The sequence below is a fragment of the Ctenocephalides felis genome, unplaced genomic scaffold (genome assembly GCF_003426905.1).
Source record: "Ctenocephalides felis isolate EL2017-DRISC unplaced genomic scaffold, ASM342690v1 CF-g0.4_SCAFFOLD_01886, whole genome shotgun sequence".
Classification (NCBI taxonomy): domain Eukaryota; kingdom Metazoa; phylum Arthropoda; class Insecta; order Siphonaptera; family Pulicidae; genus Ctenocephalides; species Ctenocephalides felis.
The window spans coordinates 156020150-156040786 of NW_020538040.1; the positions used below are offsets into that span (position 1 = coordinate 156020150).

A 20637-nucleotide genomic window follows, 5' to 3' on the forward strand; every position below is an offset into this window, starting at 1 on the left:
CTTTCATTCGGAAATGCTTTTTAGTCGAATTATCAAATTTTAGCAACAACAAGTTATGTTTATCATTAGCTGATAATATTTTTTTAGTTTTGGTTCGATTGCAATTTCCACTTAAATCGAATGTTATTTTGCTAATTTGTATTTTTTATAATAACTTTGTTCAACTTCAACTTTTGTAAGCAAAATCTGATCCGAAAAATATTGAAAAAAATTACTATTGATCAATTTAAATCTATATAATCAATTCAAAATGAATTAATTTTTATTTATTATTATTTTAATTAATGTAATTTTTAACCTTAATTCATTTATTTTACCTTGCTCTTTCATTCTAAAATGCTTTGTGAAAGAGTTAGCTTTATAAAATTTTAGCAAAAACATTTTTTTTTCGGTGGTAGTTTCTTGGTATTAAACTCTGTTATTTAGTTTATGATATATAAATATAATGTTTAAATATACGTGTTGAATTGTTTTATAAGATGTGTATTATTTTTCAGTTAGATTCAACAGTTTTTTACATAACCTCTATAAAAACTTACATGTGAGTGAGGTAAAAAAGACCAACTAACTTTTTACATTTGCAAATGAGTAAACAATAACAAAATAGTTGATGAAAATCATGTTAATTTATAAAACAACTTTACAAAAAAAATAACTGAATAGTTATTCCAACTCTGCTGATGAATATTTCTGACGAAATATCAGATCAAGGTTATATACCGTATTATAAAAAAATAATTTAATGAATAGTTATTCTAACTCTGCTGATGAATATTTCAGACAAAATACCAGATCATACTCTGTTTGACCCATGAAATATATAATAATAATAAATTTGCATTAGTTGAATATTGTAGCTATTATTTTGTAAAATCCGTTTAATAATATATTGCACCTGTTTGCCCCCTGACTGTAGCATTTTACTCCGCGTATGGACTTAAAAATATCAACTGCCAACTTTTAGAAAAACAGCAAAAAAATAATTTATACAATGATGAATTAGCTGAGAGTTTTCTGAACGTAGTAAGATACTTGTTTGTTTGATATATGTTACTTGTGATATACATAATTGGTTTAGTCTTTACAATAAAATTGATCAAAATCAAGTTGGATCTATGTGCCCCACCCTACGCTAATGTGCATATGTAAATAATTATCAGTTTTAACATCATAAATGTAAGTATTTAAAGATTTAATCCTCGATCGTTACAAGCAGATTCTATTACTCTTGTATTCATTTCAGCGAGCTGATGTACCGTGCAGCATGTTGCATTGATACACGACACAGACGGATAAGATAGTTGACATCGGCATCGCGCTCGTAAAATATTAATTTTACGGCGTGTCTTATGGTAAAAAGACGATGTTTTTTCTTTTTCTTTTTGAGTAATGTTCCAGTAACGGTGCGTCTTACTGAGAACGATTGACGTGAATTGACGTCGAGGTCAATGTCACGGCAATATCTATATCCGAAAGGGTGAGCAAGGTGCACAGTCATCAAAATGCATTTCTGTTTAATGATCTTTGAAATGGTCATTAATTACAGTCATTTAACTATGATAGACATATCATCATTTTTATGGCTAGTTGTGATCAGAAAGATACGTAAGAATTTATATACTAAAGACTTTTAGGATTGCTTGTTATAATATTAGTGAATAATTAATTGTACATATCATAACGTAACTGTTGTGATCAGAATACTACAAATATTAATCATATATATTTAAAATAAACAATTTGACTTGAGCAAATATATTGTGGAAACCAAATCAATTATACCACAACAATTAATAAACATCAAACAAACAACTACCTGACTATGTTCAGTAAAATTCCAGCTAATTCATCATTGTAGAAATATGTTTTTGTGTTGTTTTTCAAAAAAATGCAATACATCTTATGAAACATTTATGCAACGTATACTTTAAATTATATTAGGGTCTCGCAAACTAAACAACAGTGCTCACAACCTAAAAAACTAACAAGAAAGAAAATACTTTTGTTATGGATTTTCAAACATTGCTATTTATCTCCTATTACCAACGTCGTAATAATCAAGGCGATGAACTAGTTACACATCTTTTTCCTTCTACTTTCAAATACTGTTATACAATTCTTAACATTCGATTCGATTTTTAATTTTAGAATTATGATCTACAAATTAAAATTTATTTCTATTTGCATAGAACACACGATTCCATAGCAACTCAATATTAAAAATAATAAAATTTTCTCAAGACATTCTCTCAAAAAATACTTATTACTTATCATTATATAAATGTATTATACGTTTGTAAACCCAATAACCTATTTATACAACAAAACAGTTGATTCCTATCATATCATAAATTGCTTCCTATCCAATAAGTTCCCTCCGAGTCCATCCAATTAGATACGGATATAAATCTTATTAGAAACATCTGTGTCAATTCTAATACAGAATATTGTAAAAAGTGGCATGAAAAAGTAAAAATAAAATATGGAAAAATTAATTAGAACATTCTATAACACAAAAACAGATATTTCAATTACAAAAATTGATTATCGTATTAGAAATCGTGAAGACGATTATGTTTTTTCAAAAATCAATTTATAAAGCTTAGGTACCTGCTACATACTATCTACAAATAAAATGATATTTTTGCCATATTTGTAAATTATTATTAATATATAATTTCGTTTAAAAATTCAAATAAATTATTTAAAAATAGTAGGTTTAGATCTCTAATAATTTTGACACCCAGTGGCATCTTGGAGCGTGAGGCAGAACCGTCAAGTAAATATTACCATTCGTCTAACTTATTTGGTTTGTTGCTCATATAGAAGTGGTATTGAATACAAATATTGTATATTTTAATGTATTATTTACTTTAATTAAGATAGAAAATTATTTCTGTCAATGTAATAACTATTTTAAAATATATTTGCAAAAAAATTATAAAAAACGCTCATATAAACAATCTTTTAAATTTATAAGAAAAGTCGATAAAATAGAGCTTTGACTTAAGAACATGATTGGATCAAATCTATGGAAAAAATTAAAAATAATTTCAAAGAAAAAATATTTTGTAATAAATGTTAATTAGTTGTTATGTATTCCATGAAGTGATAATGAATTGTTACTATATAATACAACACTACACTATAAATAATAAAGTATTTGGTTTGCTACTTATATAAAAGTAGTATTGAATAGAAATATAGTAAATTTAAATATATTGTAATATATACTTCATTTAATATGAAAATATATTTCTGTCAATGTGATAAGTAATTTAAAATAAATTTGCAAACAAAATAATATAAAACCAATTATATAAGAAATTGTGAAAGATAGTATATCTTTTAAATTTATCAGAAAGTCGATAAAGTAGGGCTTCGATTTAAAGATATAAATGGGTCAAATCTAAGGAAAAAATAAAAATAAATTTTAAACAAATATATATATATATAAAATAGATGAATTGAATGATGGTTAATTGTTACTAAATGAATAGTTATTGAAATAATATTGAAGTAATGCATATCAAAATAATATGAATTAATGATATTTTGTGATTGATGTTTTATACTTTATTTTAAAATTATTTATGTAGAAACATCTACATATATAAATTTTATATAATAATAAATAATAACTATAATGATGATATATAAAAATATGTAATAATTAAATAAAATAGTAATCTGGTTTTACACATGAAGATGTGTGGTTTTAAAACTGGAAATCATTTATTGTTTTAAGGTAAGTGGAGCAATAATAATGAGCTTTATATTAAAAATTTCAATGTGCATGTAAAATACAAGTGCAAATCAACCTATACCATTTCTATTTCTCAAAAAGCGAGATCATAATCAATAAAAATCACACCAATAAATGGTAGCGGCATCTGTACTTAATACGAATCATCTGTCTGTTGATTGAGTATCGTTTTATGGCTTCAGAATAAAGGCTGTGGTTGCACTAAGTCGGGCGGAGTGCTCATTTAAGCACTAAATGACAACTTACGAGACGCGCATTGGACTTGCGATTAGATCGTCCGTAACCTAGGGAAGACAATAGCCGGGGGTTGCGCGCAATAATGATTCGCAAACCTACCGAAGACGCCGAAACATGGGTATACCTGAGCGGGTTTATTACAATGAAACTTACTACCCCCGATGCGGCGAAAGTAATTTCAGGGGATATAAAGCAGGGATTATACTACCCAAATCGAAAATACTAGGAATAATAATTATGATTTGTTTGTAAAACCCACTATGAATTAAATTAAAAATAAATAATAAATAGATGCATTATATATATATATATATATATATATATATATATAATATAGCGGGACTTAAAGATCTGCGGGTATAAAAGTCCACAACCGATACCCCAAAAACATGTTAAGAATTTTTTAAAAACAATATTTGAATACAGAGCGAAGAATATGTATAACCAGCCATTGATATGACATTGCTATCGGGAAATAAACAGCAATGTTTGAAAATCCATAACAAAAGTATTTTCTTTTGTTGTTAATTTTTTTGGTTGTAAGCACTATTGTTTAGCTTACGTGACCCTAATATAATTTTTAAGTATATAGTATTTAATTATTTCATAATAAGTATTGTTAACATTATGTTAGATTCAATAGTTTTTTTTTATATAATCTTTATAAAAGCTAACACCTAGATAGGGTGAAAATGACCAACTAAATCTGTACCCTGGCAAAGGTGTGAAAAATAAAAAAGAAAGAAAGCAAAAAAGGAAAAAAAAGCAATTTTACAAGAGATAAATTAAATAAATAGTTATCTCAACTTTGATGATGAATATTAATGACAAATTCTCAGATCAATGTTATATATAGTGTTACCGTTATAAAAAATGTGCCAATAAAATTTATATTTTGTTTGGTTGTGTATTGAAGCTTTAAAATTTAAAATTAGCCATTTGATCTGTTTGCCACCTGGCTGTTCCATTTTAACACTCCTATGAGGTAAAAAGGACCAGGTAACTAATTTTTGAGAAAATAAAAAAACATATTTCTACAATGATGAATTATGAGATAACAAGAACCAGGTAACAAAATTTTGAGAAAATAAAAAAAAAACATATTTCTACAATGATGAATTAACTGGGAGTTTTACTCAACATTGTGAGATAGTTGTTTATTTGATATTTGGTAATGTAATTGGTTTGGTTTTCACAATCTAATTATTGAAAGTCAAATTGTAATTAAATAATAATTTTAATAAATGTAATTATAAAACTGCAATATTACAAGGTGACAATTATTTTACATAAGTGAGACAAATAGGCAATGGGTACTCTAGAAACGTTTGTAGAGTATGTGCATATATTGTACATACATATACTATATATATATATATATATATATATATATATGTATATATATGTATATATATATATATATATATATATATATATATATGTATATATAAATAAATATGTATAATAGGTGAATAATATAAATTAAAAAGGGTAATTGCTCATATGAATTTCTCATCCCAGTAAGTTAAAATAATAAATTGAATAAAATTCATTTAAAATCGGGATATAAATCAAGAACAAATAACTAAAAAAATATAGAATAAATATTATATATATATATATATATATATATATATAAATTTATTTATTTATACACATAGCCGAAGGAACCCCAAGGACTACCGAACATGAATATTTAATATAGCTACTATTTGTAATATGATAATGGATGTGAGTTAATGCTAATGAAGTATGAAAGTTAATTTATACAGTTATATTTTTGTTAATAGTTAATATTATAGCAAATGATTAAAAGCGACCAAATCTCGTGATACAACATGCGCAAACGATACATAGAAAATGAAATATTTTACGTTTCATTCTGTCATAAATGCTACTTTCGTGATTAGTAATTAATACAATATAGATTTTGCGCATAATACTTTACTCAAGCCAAATGTTATAAATTTTATTATTTATAATTCGTGAGCAAAATGTTAGACTTACATGAGATGAGCTTTCATAGTTTTCATTGAAGATCATAAGGCACTCGTATTTAAGTCGTTATTTTCGACTGCCCGTTAATGCAACTGCAAGTGGAATTTTAGCACGATTACTATATGTATTTTGTAAGCTTTTTAATTAATTTTAAAAATACAAATTAGAAATACTATATAATTATAGAATTATAAGGGATTATATTCAAAAAAGACATTATTAAATTTTAAGTATAATCAGTTTGAATCGACTACAGACGTATTATTCATATAATTTTAGTTCTGATCAAAGTAAGAATTTTGTTCTATGCATAGATATTATATCAATATTAATTTGAATGGTAAAACAAAATTTATAATATTTAGCACTAATGTATTGAGAAATGGTCTTGAATATATGTAACTATATTTTAAATTTGAAGAAGACATATGTGTCATGCATGTTTTGCAGTCCCCAAAACACGATAGCTATGTTATTAGTTTAACAACATATTAGTATCAAAGCTTCTAATTATCTAATCTATCTAACTAAAAATATTTTTGAAATATGTAGCTAAACACTCGTGACAATTCCGATTGAGTTGTACTAATCAATAATATTAGTATAAATGGCTTGAATATAAGAATAAGTAAAAATACTGTAAAACCTAATGATTAACAAATTTAAAATACGATAGTAAATAACCAAATCGTTGTCTCTGTAACTTATAATAATTATAATTTCCGTTTTCAGACTAAATAAAATTATATTTGTAAAATTCGTTCAGATTTTTTTATATCCTATATAGTTATAGGGATTATTTATTTATTTATTTTTATTTTCATAATAATTATTTTAGTGGTAGGCATTTCATTAAAATTAGTAGAAATGATGGCGAAACGTTGCACATACATATTTATGTATAAATATAAATATGTTATAAACTAAAAAAAAATAAGTATTTTTTACCTTGGACCAACCTTAAGCAGATACAAACTCACACACACATATATATATATATATATATATATATATATATATACTAATTAAAAAAAATCAATTGTGACGAGTAGGATTTATAGAATTCTAGATCCTCCCCCTATAATGTAACGCCCAATGGCGGTTTTCGTGGCGACAAGTAGTCGGTATTAGGTCCAACATACCCAGACAAAAGATTTAGTCTAACATGCGTAAACGCTTTTCCTTCGCTACACGAAAAAAACACTCATAAATATATTTTTTATTTATTATTTTTTAATTTATATTTTTTAATTTGTGTAAAACTTTTTTAACCGCAAATATCGAAAAGTACACATATAAATAATACAACAAACGATAAATTAATTGAAAAAAAAAATACGTACCACAATCATCCTGTAGTTTTAATAACTTCTTGTGAAATCCGATTTAATGAATAACAAATATCAATTAATATTAGTTACGAATCAAACGAAGGTAAATCTATGACCATTTTAATGATCGTGAACATAGTTTTATTATTTCATAACCGACTGTTGTGGTATTTCTTACATCACATAAAATTCATACTAAAATCAAAAATGCAAATTGCTCGAATGATTTTATTTCATTGGAAGTGATATTACATACATGCGCATGCATAGGGTTCATTGTCAAGCAAATTAATCAAGCTTAATAGAACATCGAATTACCGTTGTTAAATGAATTGCGATTCTAGTGAAGAAAATCGATTAGTAATGATTACAGAAATACATACAGTGGTTGTGTATAAGTGTTAATTAGCAGTTGATTAGGTAACTTTGAGTTACCTGGCATTAGAATAGTTTAGTGATACATTTGTCTATAATACTGACTAAGATGAAATATTAAATAAGTATTGAAATCAAAAGTCATTGTGAGTCCTAACTTACAATAATAACTTATATATAACTAATAGACCATGTTCGAGTGTAGAATTACAAATTGATTTTCAATGTCTCCATATATTTATAAATTATTTATTTTGAACAAATATTTATGATTGTTATTCTTGTTTGCTGAGATTATGAATTGACATCGTAAAACTTTTAAGAGAACTCACTTCGAAAAAAGTGAAACAAATTCATTTATAATATTCATTGTTAGAATAGCAAGAAATATTATAGAAAATAATACTATATATTATTCTAGTAAAAAATATTATATTACTATATTAAAAAACTTACAAGATAAAAATTTTCTTGAAAAATTATGGGTTTGTATACAATTATATACTTAAGTTAACTTACTTATTAGTATAATTTAATAATTTTAACATATTATTTGAATATGAATTATATTTTGAATAAAATTATATAACCATAGATTTGAATAAGTCTATGTGTAATGTGTCAATGTGTTAATTTATTTAACTTTTGTATGCCTTACAATTACATTTTTTATTTCAATTTGTCACTAAATCAAAAAGTTTAAAAATAGAAAAGCTCTTTTTTATTTCGCCAAAATTTTGATAAACATACAAACCAAGTGCTTTTTTCGACATCCAGTCGAATCATGCAAATTATTAATTAATTACTATGGCCGAAAGAGCTTTTCGTTAAATGTTATGTAGTTCTAGTAAAAGATGTATCACAAATGTATTTAAAATTCAAAAATGAAAAAAATGTGTTTTACCTTACCAAAATTTTGATAAACATGCAAACCAAGTGCTTTTTTCGAAATCCAGTCAAAAATTATAAATTAACTACTATAGCAGAATGACCTTTTTATATATATTTATTATATATTTTAAATTTAAAAATAATAAATATATATTTTAAACACAAAACCGAAATTTCATTTCAAGATCTTGTTTGGCTACAAAATGGCATATTTTGCGAAAAGTATTAGAAAAGTGTATGACAAGCGTCTACTGTATGGTCTTTACGCAAATTTAATCTAGCAACTTATTTACATAATTTCTTAGTGTATTAACAACGGAACTAAAATCTTAATTCGGTTATAAAAAAAACATAATAATTTATTGCTCTTGTTAACTGAGCAAATTACATCATAAATGAATAAATACATAACACGTGAATATTAATAATAATGAACTCTGTATTCACGATAGCAGCAGACTTTATTAAAAAGGGCAAAGTTCTAATGTAATTTTTAATGAATAGACTCAAAGCACAATAAGTATTCTTGAATAAAGCGGCGCACGTGATGATAAAGGCTACGGATGATATTAGCGCTAATATTAAAAGAGCATTCTGCGGTTCGACATAAGCCGACAACGCCATGGGGATACCGCCATAGATTTAGGCCTACGAAATCCTGTAAGGAGCCCTGTAATTCCGCCCTAAGAAGGGCGGTATTTTGGTGGGTCAGACTCCAACTTACAGAGAGATATTACATAAATATAAGAAATATGTATATATACATATGTAGGGTAGAGCGAGGCTTAAAGGTTTGGGGGTAAAAAGATTCACCACCGATATCTCAGAAACAAGTAAAGTTGAAAAAAATTAACAATAATAATTGAAAGTAGAGAGAAAAAGAAATATGATCAGGCATTACCTTAATTTTTGAATACGAAAGTATTTTTCCGATGTTAGTTTTTCGATTGTGTGCACTGTTATTTAGTTTACGAGACTCTAATATGATTTTTAAGTATACTTTATTCAGTTGTTTTATAATATATATAGTTAGTTTTGAGTTAGATTCAACAGTTTTTTACATAAACCTCTTTAAAAGCTTACACGTAAAAAGACCATTTAAACCTTTAACCTGGCAAAGGTGTAAACAATAAAAAATCGTAAACAAAAAAGTGAATTAAGTTAAAAAATACTATTTTACAAGAAATAGGTTAAATAAATAGTTATTTCAAATTTGCTGATAAATATTTCTGACAAAACACCAGATCATGGTTATATATAGAGCTCTCTGTAAAAAATGTAATCATGAAATTTATATTTTGCATTAGCTGAATAATGTGGCTATTATTTCGTTTTTTTTTTAAATAAAAATAAGACTCTGGCTCTGTTCGCATGCTGGCTATACCATTTTACCCCGTTTATGGAGTAAAAAGAACAAGGTGACAAATTTTTGAAAAATAGCAAAAAGAAACTTATTTCTACAATGATGATTTAGCTGAGAGTTTTACTAAACATAGTCATATAGGTGTTTATTTGACATATGTTATTTGTTGCGATATAATTGGATTTCACAATATAATTGCTCAAAATCATATTGGACATTTGTGCCCCGCCCTACCCTAAATTTATATATAAACTCATTATAGATAATTATTTGTCAAGATTACAAATTAATAAATTTAAAAAAAAACTTAATAATAATTACACTATTATTATTATCAATATGCATCAACACGATTTAGAGATGGATTACAAGTTGGAAACATGGTTAATAAACTTATTAGAAATACATCGACATTTATTAATTATTAGATTTTTAATAGATATATAGATATTTATATACTTATAAATTAGTTTATTTTAAAAAATAAATTTCAACATTGGTCCTAAATTATTTTCTCACAACTATTATTTTCAGAAAATATTTATCACGACTCATATTGACTTATATTGACATTCGTGAAAACTCATCTCTAGAATATTTATTGAAGCAAATTGTGTTTTGAATTCCCTAGATACATGAAATGTTATCGCATTCCTTAACAATCTGACTGACTGACTTCTATACTGACAGAAAAGCCACATCAGCCATCATTTTTGTCTCTCACAATCAGCCCCAGAAACGCCTTGTACCAACTGTGCCACATTTACAAGCGATTTCGAGGGCTGGACCCTAAACTGAATTTGTTCCTTATTGAAATTCCTTCGTTTATTGGAATGTTGTTTGAACAGAATGATGGTTCATTATTATTGTCAACGTGTAACATTACAAGAGAAACTTGAGGCAAATGTTTATAGTAGATTATGTATAAAACTAGATTGGAATTTTCGTAATTCACAGTACTCAACGTACTAAATTATCTTAATGTTGCATATATAAACATACACATACACTTTTTTTAATTATTAATTCAAGTTCATATGCTTCGTAAATCATATTTGTTAAATTTGGCATTTTACAATATCGACGTGAATATTTACAAGGGAAACTAAAAAAAGAATATTTATAGTAATTTTCTGTAATTGACACACATAACGCATTAAATTATCATAATACAAATATAAATATATACATATTTTTTTAAATTATTAGTTTTTGTTCAGATGCTTTGTAAATAATAATTGATCTTTGACTTCATCTTCTACTATATGAATGACATACTACTATAACAATGAATTCTCAGAAGGAAAACTGTAGAAAAATATTTATTGTAAAACATGTATAAAAGTACATAAGAAATCGTACATCATCATTTCGTAAATCACAGGCACTACATATAAAATTACACTTATGCAGCATATATAAATATATACATTTTTCATTGTTTTTTTCAGTTATTAATTTATGTTCAAATCCTTCTGTAAATCATATTTGCGAGACTCGTTTATGTTTGCCTAACATATTAAATGTTAAAAATAGAAAATTAAACGCCAATCTCTTCATAAATTCAATAAATTCATATTTAATTAAACGCTCTTATAAATTATTAAGGAAATAAACAGCGCTCACTACCAAAAAAAAAAAACTAACAACGATAGAAAATACTTTTGTTATAGGTTTTTAAACATAGCCTTTTGTCTCCTTTAAAAGATTTTATAAGTATTATCCTTTTCTCAATATATACTTCTTAATATTCTTCCTATATTTTTTAATTTAATTGTATGCCAATTTTGCATAATAATTTTCCATGTAAAAATTACGTTATAAAATATTATTGTTACGTTATAACTAAAAAAGACGCGACTCAAACTATCGTTATTTTGACTGTGGTTTTTCGAAATATAGAAATTCAAAATATAGAGCAATGTAAATAGTATATATGAACATAACATATATTTTGTTTAACTATAACCTTCATTTCCATAAATATAATTCAAAGTTACTACGTTAGTGCCTATAAAAGCAAAAAAATTGGTCTGCATTTTTGTAAAGATTTTAAATTCTGTTTAACAATTCAGTTCTTGACCAGTGCTATATATTTCAACTTTACAAAATATCCTTCACGTTTTTTTCTCATGGTTTAACGCAATAAATTTCAATATCTGATTCTCAACCGTTTCCCATGTTTACCCCAAGCTTTCAAACCAACATATATTTAGTTCACTTTCAGTTTTTATATTTCACCAAAAAAATGGCAATTTAAATCTCAAAGGGTTCGTTGTCCTTCAATTCGTAAATGGCTTATAAAAAATTGTAAGGGTTCTACGGGGTAATGGAACTAATTGTGATATATAAATGCAGGTTGTTTTTTTTTTTTGAAAATGTGTCATTTGCATGTACCATGTGAAAGGTATATGGCGCAGAAAAAAAATTAAAGATATATCCTCGACCTTCAAAATAAGTCTGCACAAGTTTATTTATTGCTACAAAATGAGGCTAAATAGAATGTATTAAAATGAGAGAAAAAATATGTAAAACGCTTTTTTGTCGACTTGATAATTCAAAAATTATGTAGGGTATGGATAATAAACGAAAAAACTATATATTTTTTTAACGATACTATTTTAAAGTAGAAGGAAAAAGATGTGTAACCAGCGATGACGTCGCTATCAGGAGGTCAATATCAAAATATTTATAACAAACGTATTTTTTTCGTTGGTAGTTTTTTCGGTTTTAGCTATTTTATTTAGTTTATGAAGTAATGTTATTTAGTTTATGAATAAAAGAATATAATTTTTAAGTATTCTTTATTTAATTGTTTTATAAGATGCATAATTAATTTTAAGTTAAGATATGACAGTATATTATATAATATCTATTAAAGCTTGCATGTGGTTATAGTAAATAAAACAAAGTGGAAGGGTGTAAACTATAAGAAAATAGAAAATAAAAACGTAAATTAAGTTAAAGAAGTTAATTTTACTAAAGCAATTATTTAAATTTATAGTTATTCCGACTTTATTGATTTCTGAAGAAATACAAGATCAAGGTTATAGAAAGTGTGATCGTTGCAAAAAATGTGAAATTTTTATTTTATATTGATTAAATAATGTAGCTATTACTTCGTGAAATTCCTTGAGAATTAGAAAATAAAACATTAAATCTGTTTGGCTCCTGGCTGTCTCTTACTACCCCACCTATGAGCGGATTTATTCTATAAGCATTAACATACTAATAACTATAAATAAATAATTTAATAATTTTGATCATGAAATAGAGGTAAATTAGTTAATAAAAATAAAATTTGCTATAGGTACATACATAAAAAATACAGGGGGTACAAAAAACATATTAATTTTGACATTATTTAATAATTCTTTATATTTTTAATCTATATTTGTAAACGTATATGTTAATATATCTAAAATTATTCAAACTGTGTTATACCCAATGTAATTTAAAAAGTATGATATTTATTGAAAAGAATTTTTTTCATTGTTTATCAAACAAATTACCATAAGCATCAGAAATAAAGATATGAGAGATATTTATGAGACATTAAGTCAGAATGAAAGATATGAGATGTGATCAAATTTTTTATATTAATTGTCCATGTCTATAACTATATAATTTATTGCAAAGTTTTCGGTATTAAAAGAAACAATAAAGCGTACAAAAACCTTATTACTTCTAGCATTACCGATAACTCATTACATTTCAAACGTTGTGTTTGGACATTGTGTCAGATGCAAAACAAATACCATTTACCAGAAAATCAGAAATGGGTTTACCATCGGCCATAAATTATTTGACAATTTATTTGCAGAGGACAATTAAAGACAGTAGCCAGAGGAAACAACAGCAACTGGTTTTTAGATCGACATATCAATGACCGTTCTTGTGTTTTGCTATTGGCTCTCTCTCTTTTTAGCAATAAACGTCAAGATGCGACTTTTTATTTCCGTTTTATGATGAACTTAAATGAAAACCCATGCTACGCGTTGATAGATAAGACTATATGTACTATCAGATTGATTTATATTTCAAAGTTATTTCAGTATTACGATAATATCGCACACATCATACAATCTGTTCACGATATCTAATGTCGGCAGCACATTCTTACTGACGGAAAATAATGCTTGCGTTTAAGTGCCTCGGAAGCATTTGGAATATTTTTCACTTGTTATTGTACAAATTCTTAGAAAAGTGGGTGAAGAAAAAACTACTGAGCCCGGTCCTGAAAAGGAAAGAAAACTGGATCGGACCCATTCTGCAAAAAGAGTGCTTTTTACACGACGTCGTGGAAGGTAAAATAAAATGAGTGATAAGTCTGGGAGGAAGAAAAATGCAGGCGATTGATGACTTACGCAAAAAGAAAAAATACTGAGAACAGAAGCAAAAGTTTACAAAGAAAAATGTATAAAAATGTATCAAACAGTATTTAATGGTAATGAAAGTGATAGACAATGAATAGAAAGGTAATCTTCAATTGCGGTAGCTCTCACACATGGACCTGCCTTCGGACAGATTACCATTTATAATTATTTTTGTCCAAACTGGAATTTCTCACTTTGAATCAAAAAAATAACTCTGCTTTGACTTTCAATTAACGGATTTATTTATTACTTAATTTGCCTGAGTATTTCACCATTATCAACGTAGGAATAAAACGTATTAGGTAACGGTCGACGCAAATTACGACGATCATTTCAGTGTTGAGATAAAGGAATTTCATTCTATAATATGTTATTTCTATGCAATGGTACTGTTGTATTACAAAGAGATAACAATAGTAATACTATGACGTGATTCTTCAAGATTACATTACTGATGTACGTGGGTATCAATGTACTTTCACAAAGTCGATTCCATAACTTAAATGTGTTATGTGTTATTGAATTCTACGGTACACGGTTAATTAATTATTTTAGAATCTATAATCGAGAATCCAAATTTTCTTGTCTAAACGTTATCAAAAAAATGTATCAGACAAGCAAAAATGTCATAACACTCATTACCTTAAATCTTAATGCAAAATAATATTATTGCAAAGTACCTATGTGCTTAGCTTATATTAAAGCACAACTAGCAAATAGAAGTGAAGTAAATTGTCTAATATCAAATTAAAAAAAAATAATAGCTAATAATTGAATCTAACAATTGATATACAAGTAATTTTAAAAACAAATTAAAAAAGTAATTACTGTTTTTGGTCGTTTGGCGCAGTTGTAAAAAACTATAGTTATAAAGTAAAAACAATGCTTACCTTCAAAATTGCCTATGTACAATTTTGATAACTCTTCAGGTGGCTTCGTCGTTCTTCCTACTCCATCGTAAATTATTTGAGTAATCTGAAAAATAAACATTTTAATAATAATCATAATTAATATTCAAAGCATTATAAACAAGACTATATGAATTTGTTAAGAAATAAAACAAATCGAACAAAAACGAATTATTAATCCTGGTAAACGTTAGACTCAGCATAAAATCACAAATAACAAAATATTTAATATAGCCCAGTGTTTATGAAATTGCAGAAGTTCTGATTCAATTCTACAGATATTTATTCCAAACAACAAAATAAAAGTTGTAGGTTAAATGTGATAGTTATGATTTATGAAAATTAGTCGTGCCTACATATACTATTTCAATAATGATCAATCAAAACGGAAACCTGGTTAATAATGTAAGAAAAATTCGTTATTTATTAGTAAGAAGAAATGCTCTATGTTTATGCTTATTGATTTTACACGTATTTTATTCTAAATACACATATAATATAATTCTAATAAAAATTTATTACGTAATTCTATACGTAAGCCTAATTCTAAGCCAATTAATCATAAAACTTGAGCTTAATTTATTGAATTTATTCGAATATTTAGATTCAGACATAGATTTATTTTAAAATGATACTATACTATTGAATCTTCATAATATTGAAGTATAATGTAAAATAAAAGTGGAAATCAAATTGAAAGTAGAATATAAAAAAAATTCAAATTAAAGCTTTTTTAGTAAGAAGAAGTCTCTATAATTAAGTTTAATAGATTGAACTTAGACAAATATTTTAGTTTAAGTATACAGATCCATAATTGATAGTGTACTAATAAATACTCAGTACTATTGATTAATACTATTGACTCTATACAATAAAAATGGATCGCAGGTTAAAAGTTGCACAAGAAAAATTCAAACTGAAGCTTTTCTAGTAAGATTAAATGCTTTATATATTTTTTTTATTTCCATAGATTTATTGTTGATCAAAATAATATACATTTTTAAGACCAAATGCTGGGTGTAAATGCATTTAAGAGATTATCTCCTATGAGATATTTATTTTTTTATTTTTTGACATTTTATTTAAGATCGTATTGCCATGTTTTTAAATCTTCGAGTAGGAGATTCCTCGCCTAATTTTTTTAAATGTTTGTTTGGATGATCTGGTAATTTTTCGTGGTATTTTTTGCCCCTTTCTTTTATCATTTCATTAATAGTTTTAATGTTTAAGTCTTTATGTAGAGTGTCGTTTGTAATATACCACGGTGCGATGCTTTATATGTTAGCTTAATTTTAGACCTATTAAACGTAAAACTTGGGTATAATGTCTATATCAATTTCCTACCTATATGAGTCCCGGTATCTTTTACCGGCATTCGATAATTCGATTCGTGTGCGTGCACGCACACGCACGCGTCACGGACGAATTCAAGAGCTGGTGTCCGAACAGTTTATGGCCGTTTAATGAACCCTTCTCTCATTAATTCCGTTTTACCAGTCATATAACTTTGTATGCTAATAGTCGTTATTGCGACGGTAATCAGTTCTGTTGGGGCATCAGCGCGAGCTTTTGGGGTTTACCGAGAGCAATAGAGTATGAAATCACATCCAAACTCAAATGACTAACAGTGATACCGAAATGAAAGCCGAGACTGTTCTCAAAGACAATAATTGATATTGTGCTATTACACATGCTTTATAAGAATAATGCATTATGATTGATAGATATGATTTTTGAAGAAGGTGTAGGTCAGAGCGGGGTTTAAAGATCCGCCGGTAAAAAGGTCCACCACCGGTATCTCAAAAACAAGTAAAGTTAAGAATTGTTTAACAACATTATTTAAAAGTAGAGGAAAAAAGATGCATAACCAGCCATCACCTTGATTCTTATGACGTAGCTATCGTGGGAAATAAATGGGAATGTTTGAAAATCCATAACAAAAGTATTTTCTTACGTTGCTAGTTTTCTGCTCGTGAGCACTGTTGTTTAGTTTACGAGACCTCAATATAATTATCAAGTCTACCTTATTTCAATTTTTATAAAAAGTATTGTTATTTTTAAGATGGATTCAAGAGTTTTTTAATAGAACCTCTGTAAGAGCTTACATGTGAAAAGTGTAAGTCAAAGATGTAAATAATAAAAATAGTAAATAAAAAAGTAAATTCAGTTGAAAAAAACAATAAGTTGAATTAATAGTTATTCCAATAATTATTTCTAATAAAATACCAGATCAAGGTTATATACAGTGTTATCATTGCAAAAAAGTTGCCAATGAAATTTATATAAATTGCATTGGTTCCATACTGTAGCTATTATTTCAAAATATCTAATTAACAATAAAAATAAGACTTTGGACCTGTTTTCCCTTGGCTGTCCCATTTTATCTCTTTTATGAGGTAAAAAGAACCAGATGACATATTTTTGAAAAATATCAAAAGAAATACATTCCTACCTAATAATGATGAATTAGCTGGGAGTTTAATACACGTTTAACAACTTTTAGTAAAGTTGTTTGTTTGATATGTGTTACTTGTTGTGATATAATTAGTTTGGTTTTCACAATAGAATTATTCAAAGTCAAATTGGACCTTTGTGCCCTACCCTACCCTATCACAAAAGACGTTATTTTTAAAAATAAATATGATAAGATAAATCTGAAGTATTTCTTTGTAATATGATCTATAATATGAATATGAATTAATTAATTATGTGCGCAAAGATTGAAGAATCGAAATTAATGTAGTCTATTGTCAAAAACATTTATTCATTGCAATGAGTTCCTATTGAATATGTAATGTTAACTACAGCATATTGTGTTGATTGAGAATATTTTTACGTAGGCGTCCCTCAGTTGATACAGTGTCCTATTGTCTAAATTTAATTATATTTAGCGACCAATTTATTATGTTCATGTTGAAATAAAATACCAAATGCTAACAATAAGGACAAAATAATAAAACTAATCTGCGATGCCTTGAGTTAAAATTTAAACAAATGGTATAAATGCATATAAAGTTCAAGGAGTTAATGTCACGATATGCCAAGAAGTAACTGCAATTAATTATTAACAGATCACTCCAGCATCCAACTAATTCTATCCAGAGCTATATTTCTATGAACTAAAGTGTGCCGAGTTGGCTTCTAAAAACATTGAAGCTTTTTGTCTTGCACGCTTTAAAGTTCAATGTCCGAGACGACTGGTATGCCTTGATCTAAATTCCATCTCCTGCCAAGAATAATTACAGCACGAAATTAGAAAAGCAAATTTGATGTAAACAGGAATTTCACAATTCGTCAGGTTTAGCGTTATTTCTGCAAACTCATTAAAGACGACTGTCAAATAAAATGTTCTAGCCAATTCGTAAAGCGTAATATTCGAAAGTCATTGAGAAATAGAGGTAGCGAAATCTAAGCATTTTACAGTTATATTTTTTGCGAACAATTTATTTATATAAACGTATAATTTCAATTGAACTGAAATATAATTCTCCAAGCGTGCTCTGTGATGATTTTTTAAACGTGAGTACCTAAATTAAAAGTTAATAGCAATATAAAATAAAATTAGTTGGAAGGTAAAAACAAAGTAACAATTTAGAATTGCTCATGAAATTGAAGTTATACTTAGATTGAAATATTTTTGATATTCTACAACTGTATTAGCAGTTCGATACTTATTACTTCAAAAATGTTGATTTTCAACTTCTGTATGTTTCTTATACGGCTACTTTTGATGTTGGTAGACAAAATATTAGTTGGTAGACAACTAAGCATAGAAAGAATAATTTTTTCGCAATTTTAAATAAAATATTTTTGAATAGATAAATAGTCAAATAAAGTATCAAAAAGATAAAATAACCAAAGACAACACCATAAATTTGATTTCTTCCATAAAACCTCCTAATTCACCTCTGCTAAGCACCTATAATATCTACATAAGCGTATATATCTCGTTCACGTATATGCTGAAGCTGTCACACCTCCACATTATGTTTATGACCATTTTATGGACGAGAATATTTATGACAACTATTTGAGAGTGGTCTAGTTGTTATCGTATATTATGTATTATATAACAATTATGGGTGATTTTTTCATGTTGTTTTTACGAAGTCGAAATTTTTCAAATTTTCCAGTAAATGACTTATTATCAGTGCAGTAAGACAAAAGTATAATTTGTCCCGATAACGTAGCACGTCTGTAAAATATTATCTATTACAAAAATATGTATAGAATTTAAAAATATATTTTGTGTAATTATTAAGTACTTTTCGTGATTGGACGTACGTTTTTCATTTGTTATTTGACTCAAAAAAATTTTTTAAACACTTTTCGTAATTGGTTTGTATTATCAAGATGTTGACATTGCAACAATATTGCTTTATTTTGCACATGGTATCGCTGGTTCAATAAATCAGAGTATGTTTCACTTTTATTCTATATTATTAATTTTTTGATAACAAAGGTGTTATTTAATGTGTTAATTTTGTTCAACAAATAAGACAATCATATTTTATTACAGATAATTAAAGTAAATAGAAAAATATGTTTTTTTTATTTTAGGCTGAACTGACGTTAGCTTCTGTTATTTACACAATAATATTTTATTACATTAATTTAAATATTAGTTCAAAAAATATGTAAACGTATGTAAAAGACCTCTCATAAAAATACCTGCTTTGATGTCTCCGATTGTTAGATTATAAAATTTGACTGTGGACTGTATGAAACACTGATTCGTTGGTAAAAATGTAATTGGAATTTTTTATTAAAATACTTATTTGTTATGAAGTGTTACTTGTTTGAATATTGTACATAGATATTACTTATTGATTAATCATGTTATCACGCGGACTTTAGTTATGGAAGTGGAAACTAAGTCCGATCCAACTCTCTGCTACCCCATCTCCAGGGTAGCAACTTTCCGATACAAAAGCTCAGTGTCATGAAGATCGCTGTCTTCATGTCCAACACAATAATATAAAAATACGTCCGATCAAAATATTTAAATTTATAATTGTTATTATTATTCACATATATTAGTTACCAGCAAATATGAACAAATTTTACACGTCACAATGAAACAATATTTTCCTTTCAATATCACGTAGAAATCGAATATTTCGAAATGCTAGTATATGTTTGATTTTACATTTGCTAGAGACCATGCTTCACTTCTCTTTATAACTCGAACGGGATCAATAAATATCAAAGCTTCGAATGCCGATGCTTGCATCAAAGCATGGCATACATGCAGAGCAAATTTAAATGAAATAGCGCGCTATTTGCATTTTGCCGAGTATTTCAATATGCGCATAATATAAGTGGAAATTGTATGCAGGGTGTACTGATGAACAGGGAAAATTATTTCATAATATTTGGTTTTAATACGAAA

General features: G+C 26.8%; 1 protein-coding gene across 1 annotated transcript in view; it reads right to left on the reverse strand.

The window, feature by feature from the left end:
- The window catches only part of LOC113376099, a 189303-nt gene that overhangs the window by 13724 nt on the left and 154942 nt on the right, over window positions 1-20637 (reverse strand). Inside the window, exon 4 of the mRNA XM_026616026.1 lies at window positions 15228-15312. Coding sequence (XP_026471811.1) covers window positions 15228-15312 — 85 coding nt within the window. The remainder of the gene's footprint in view (window positions 1-15227; window positions 15313-20637) is intronic.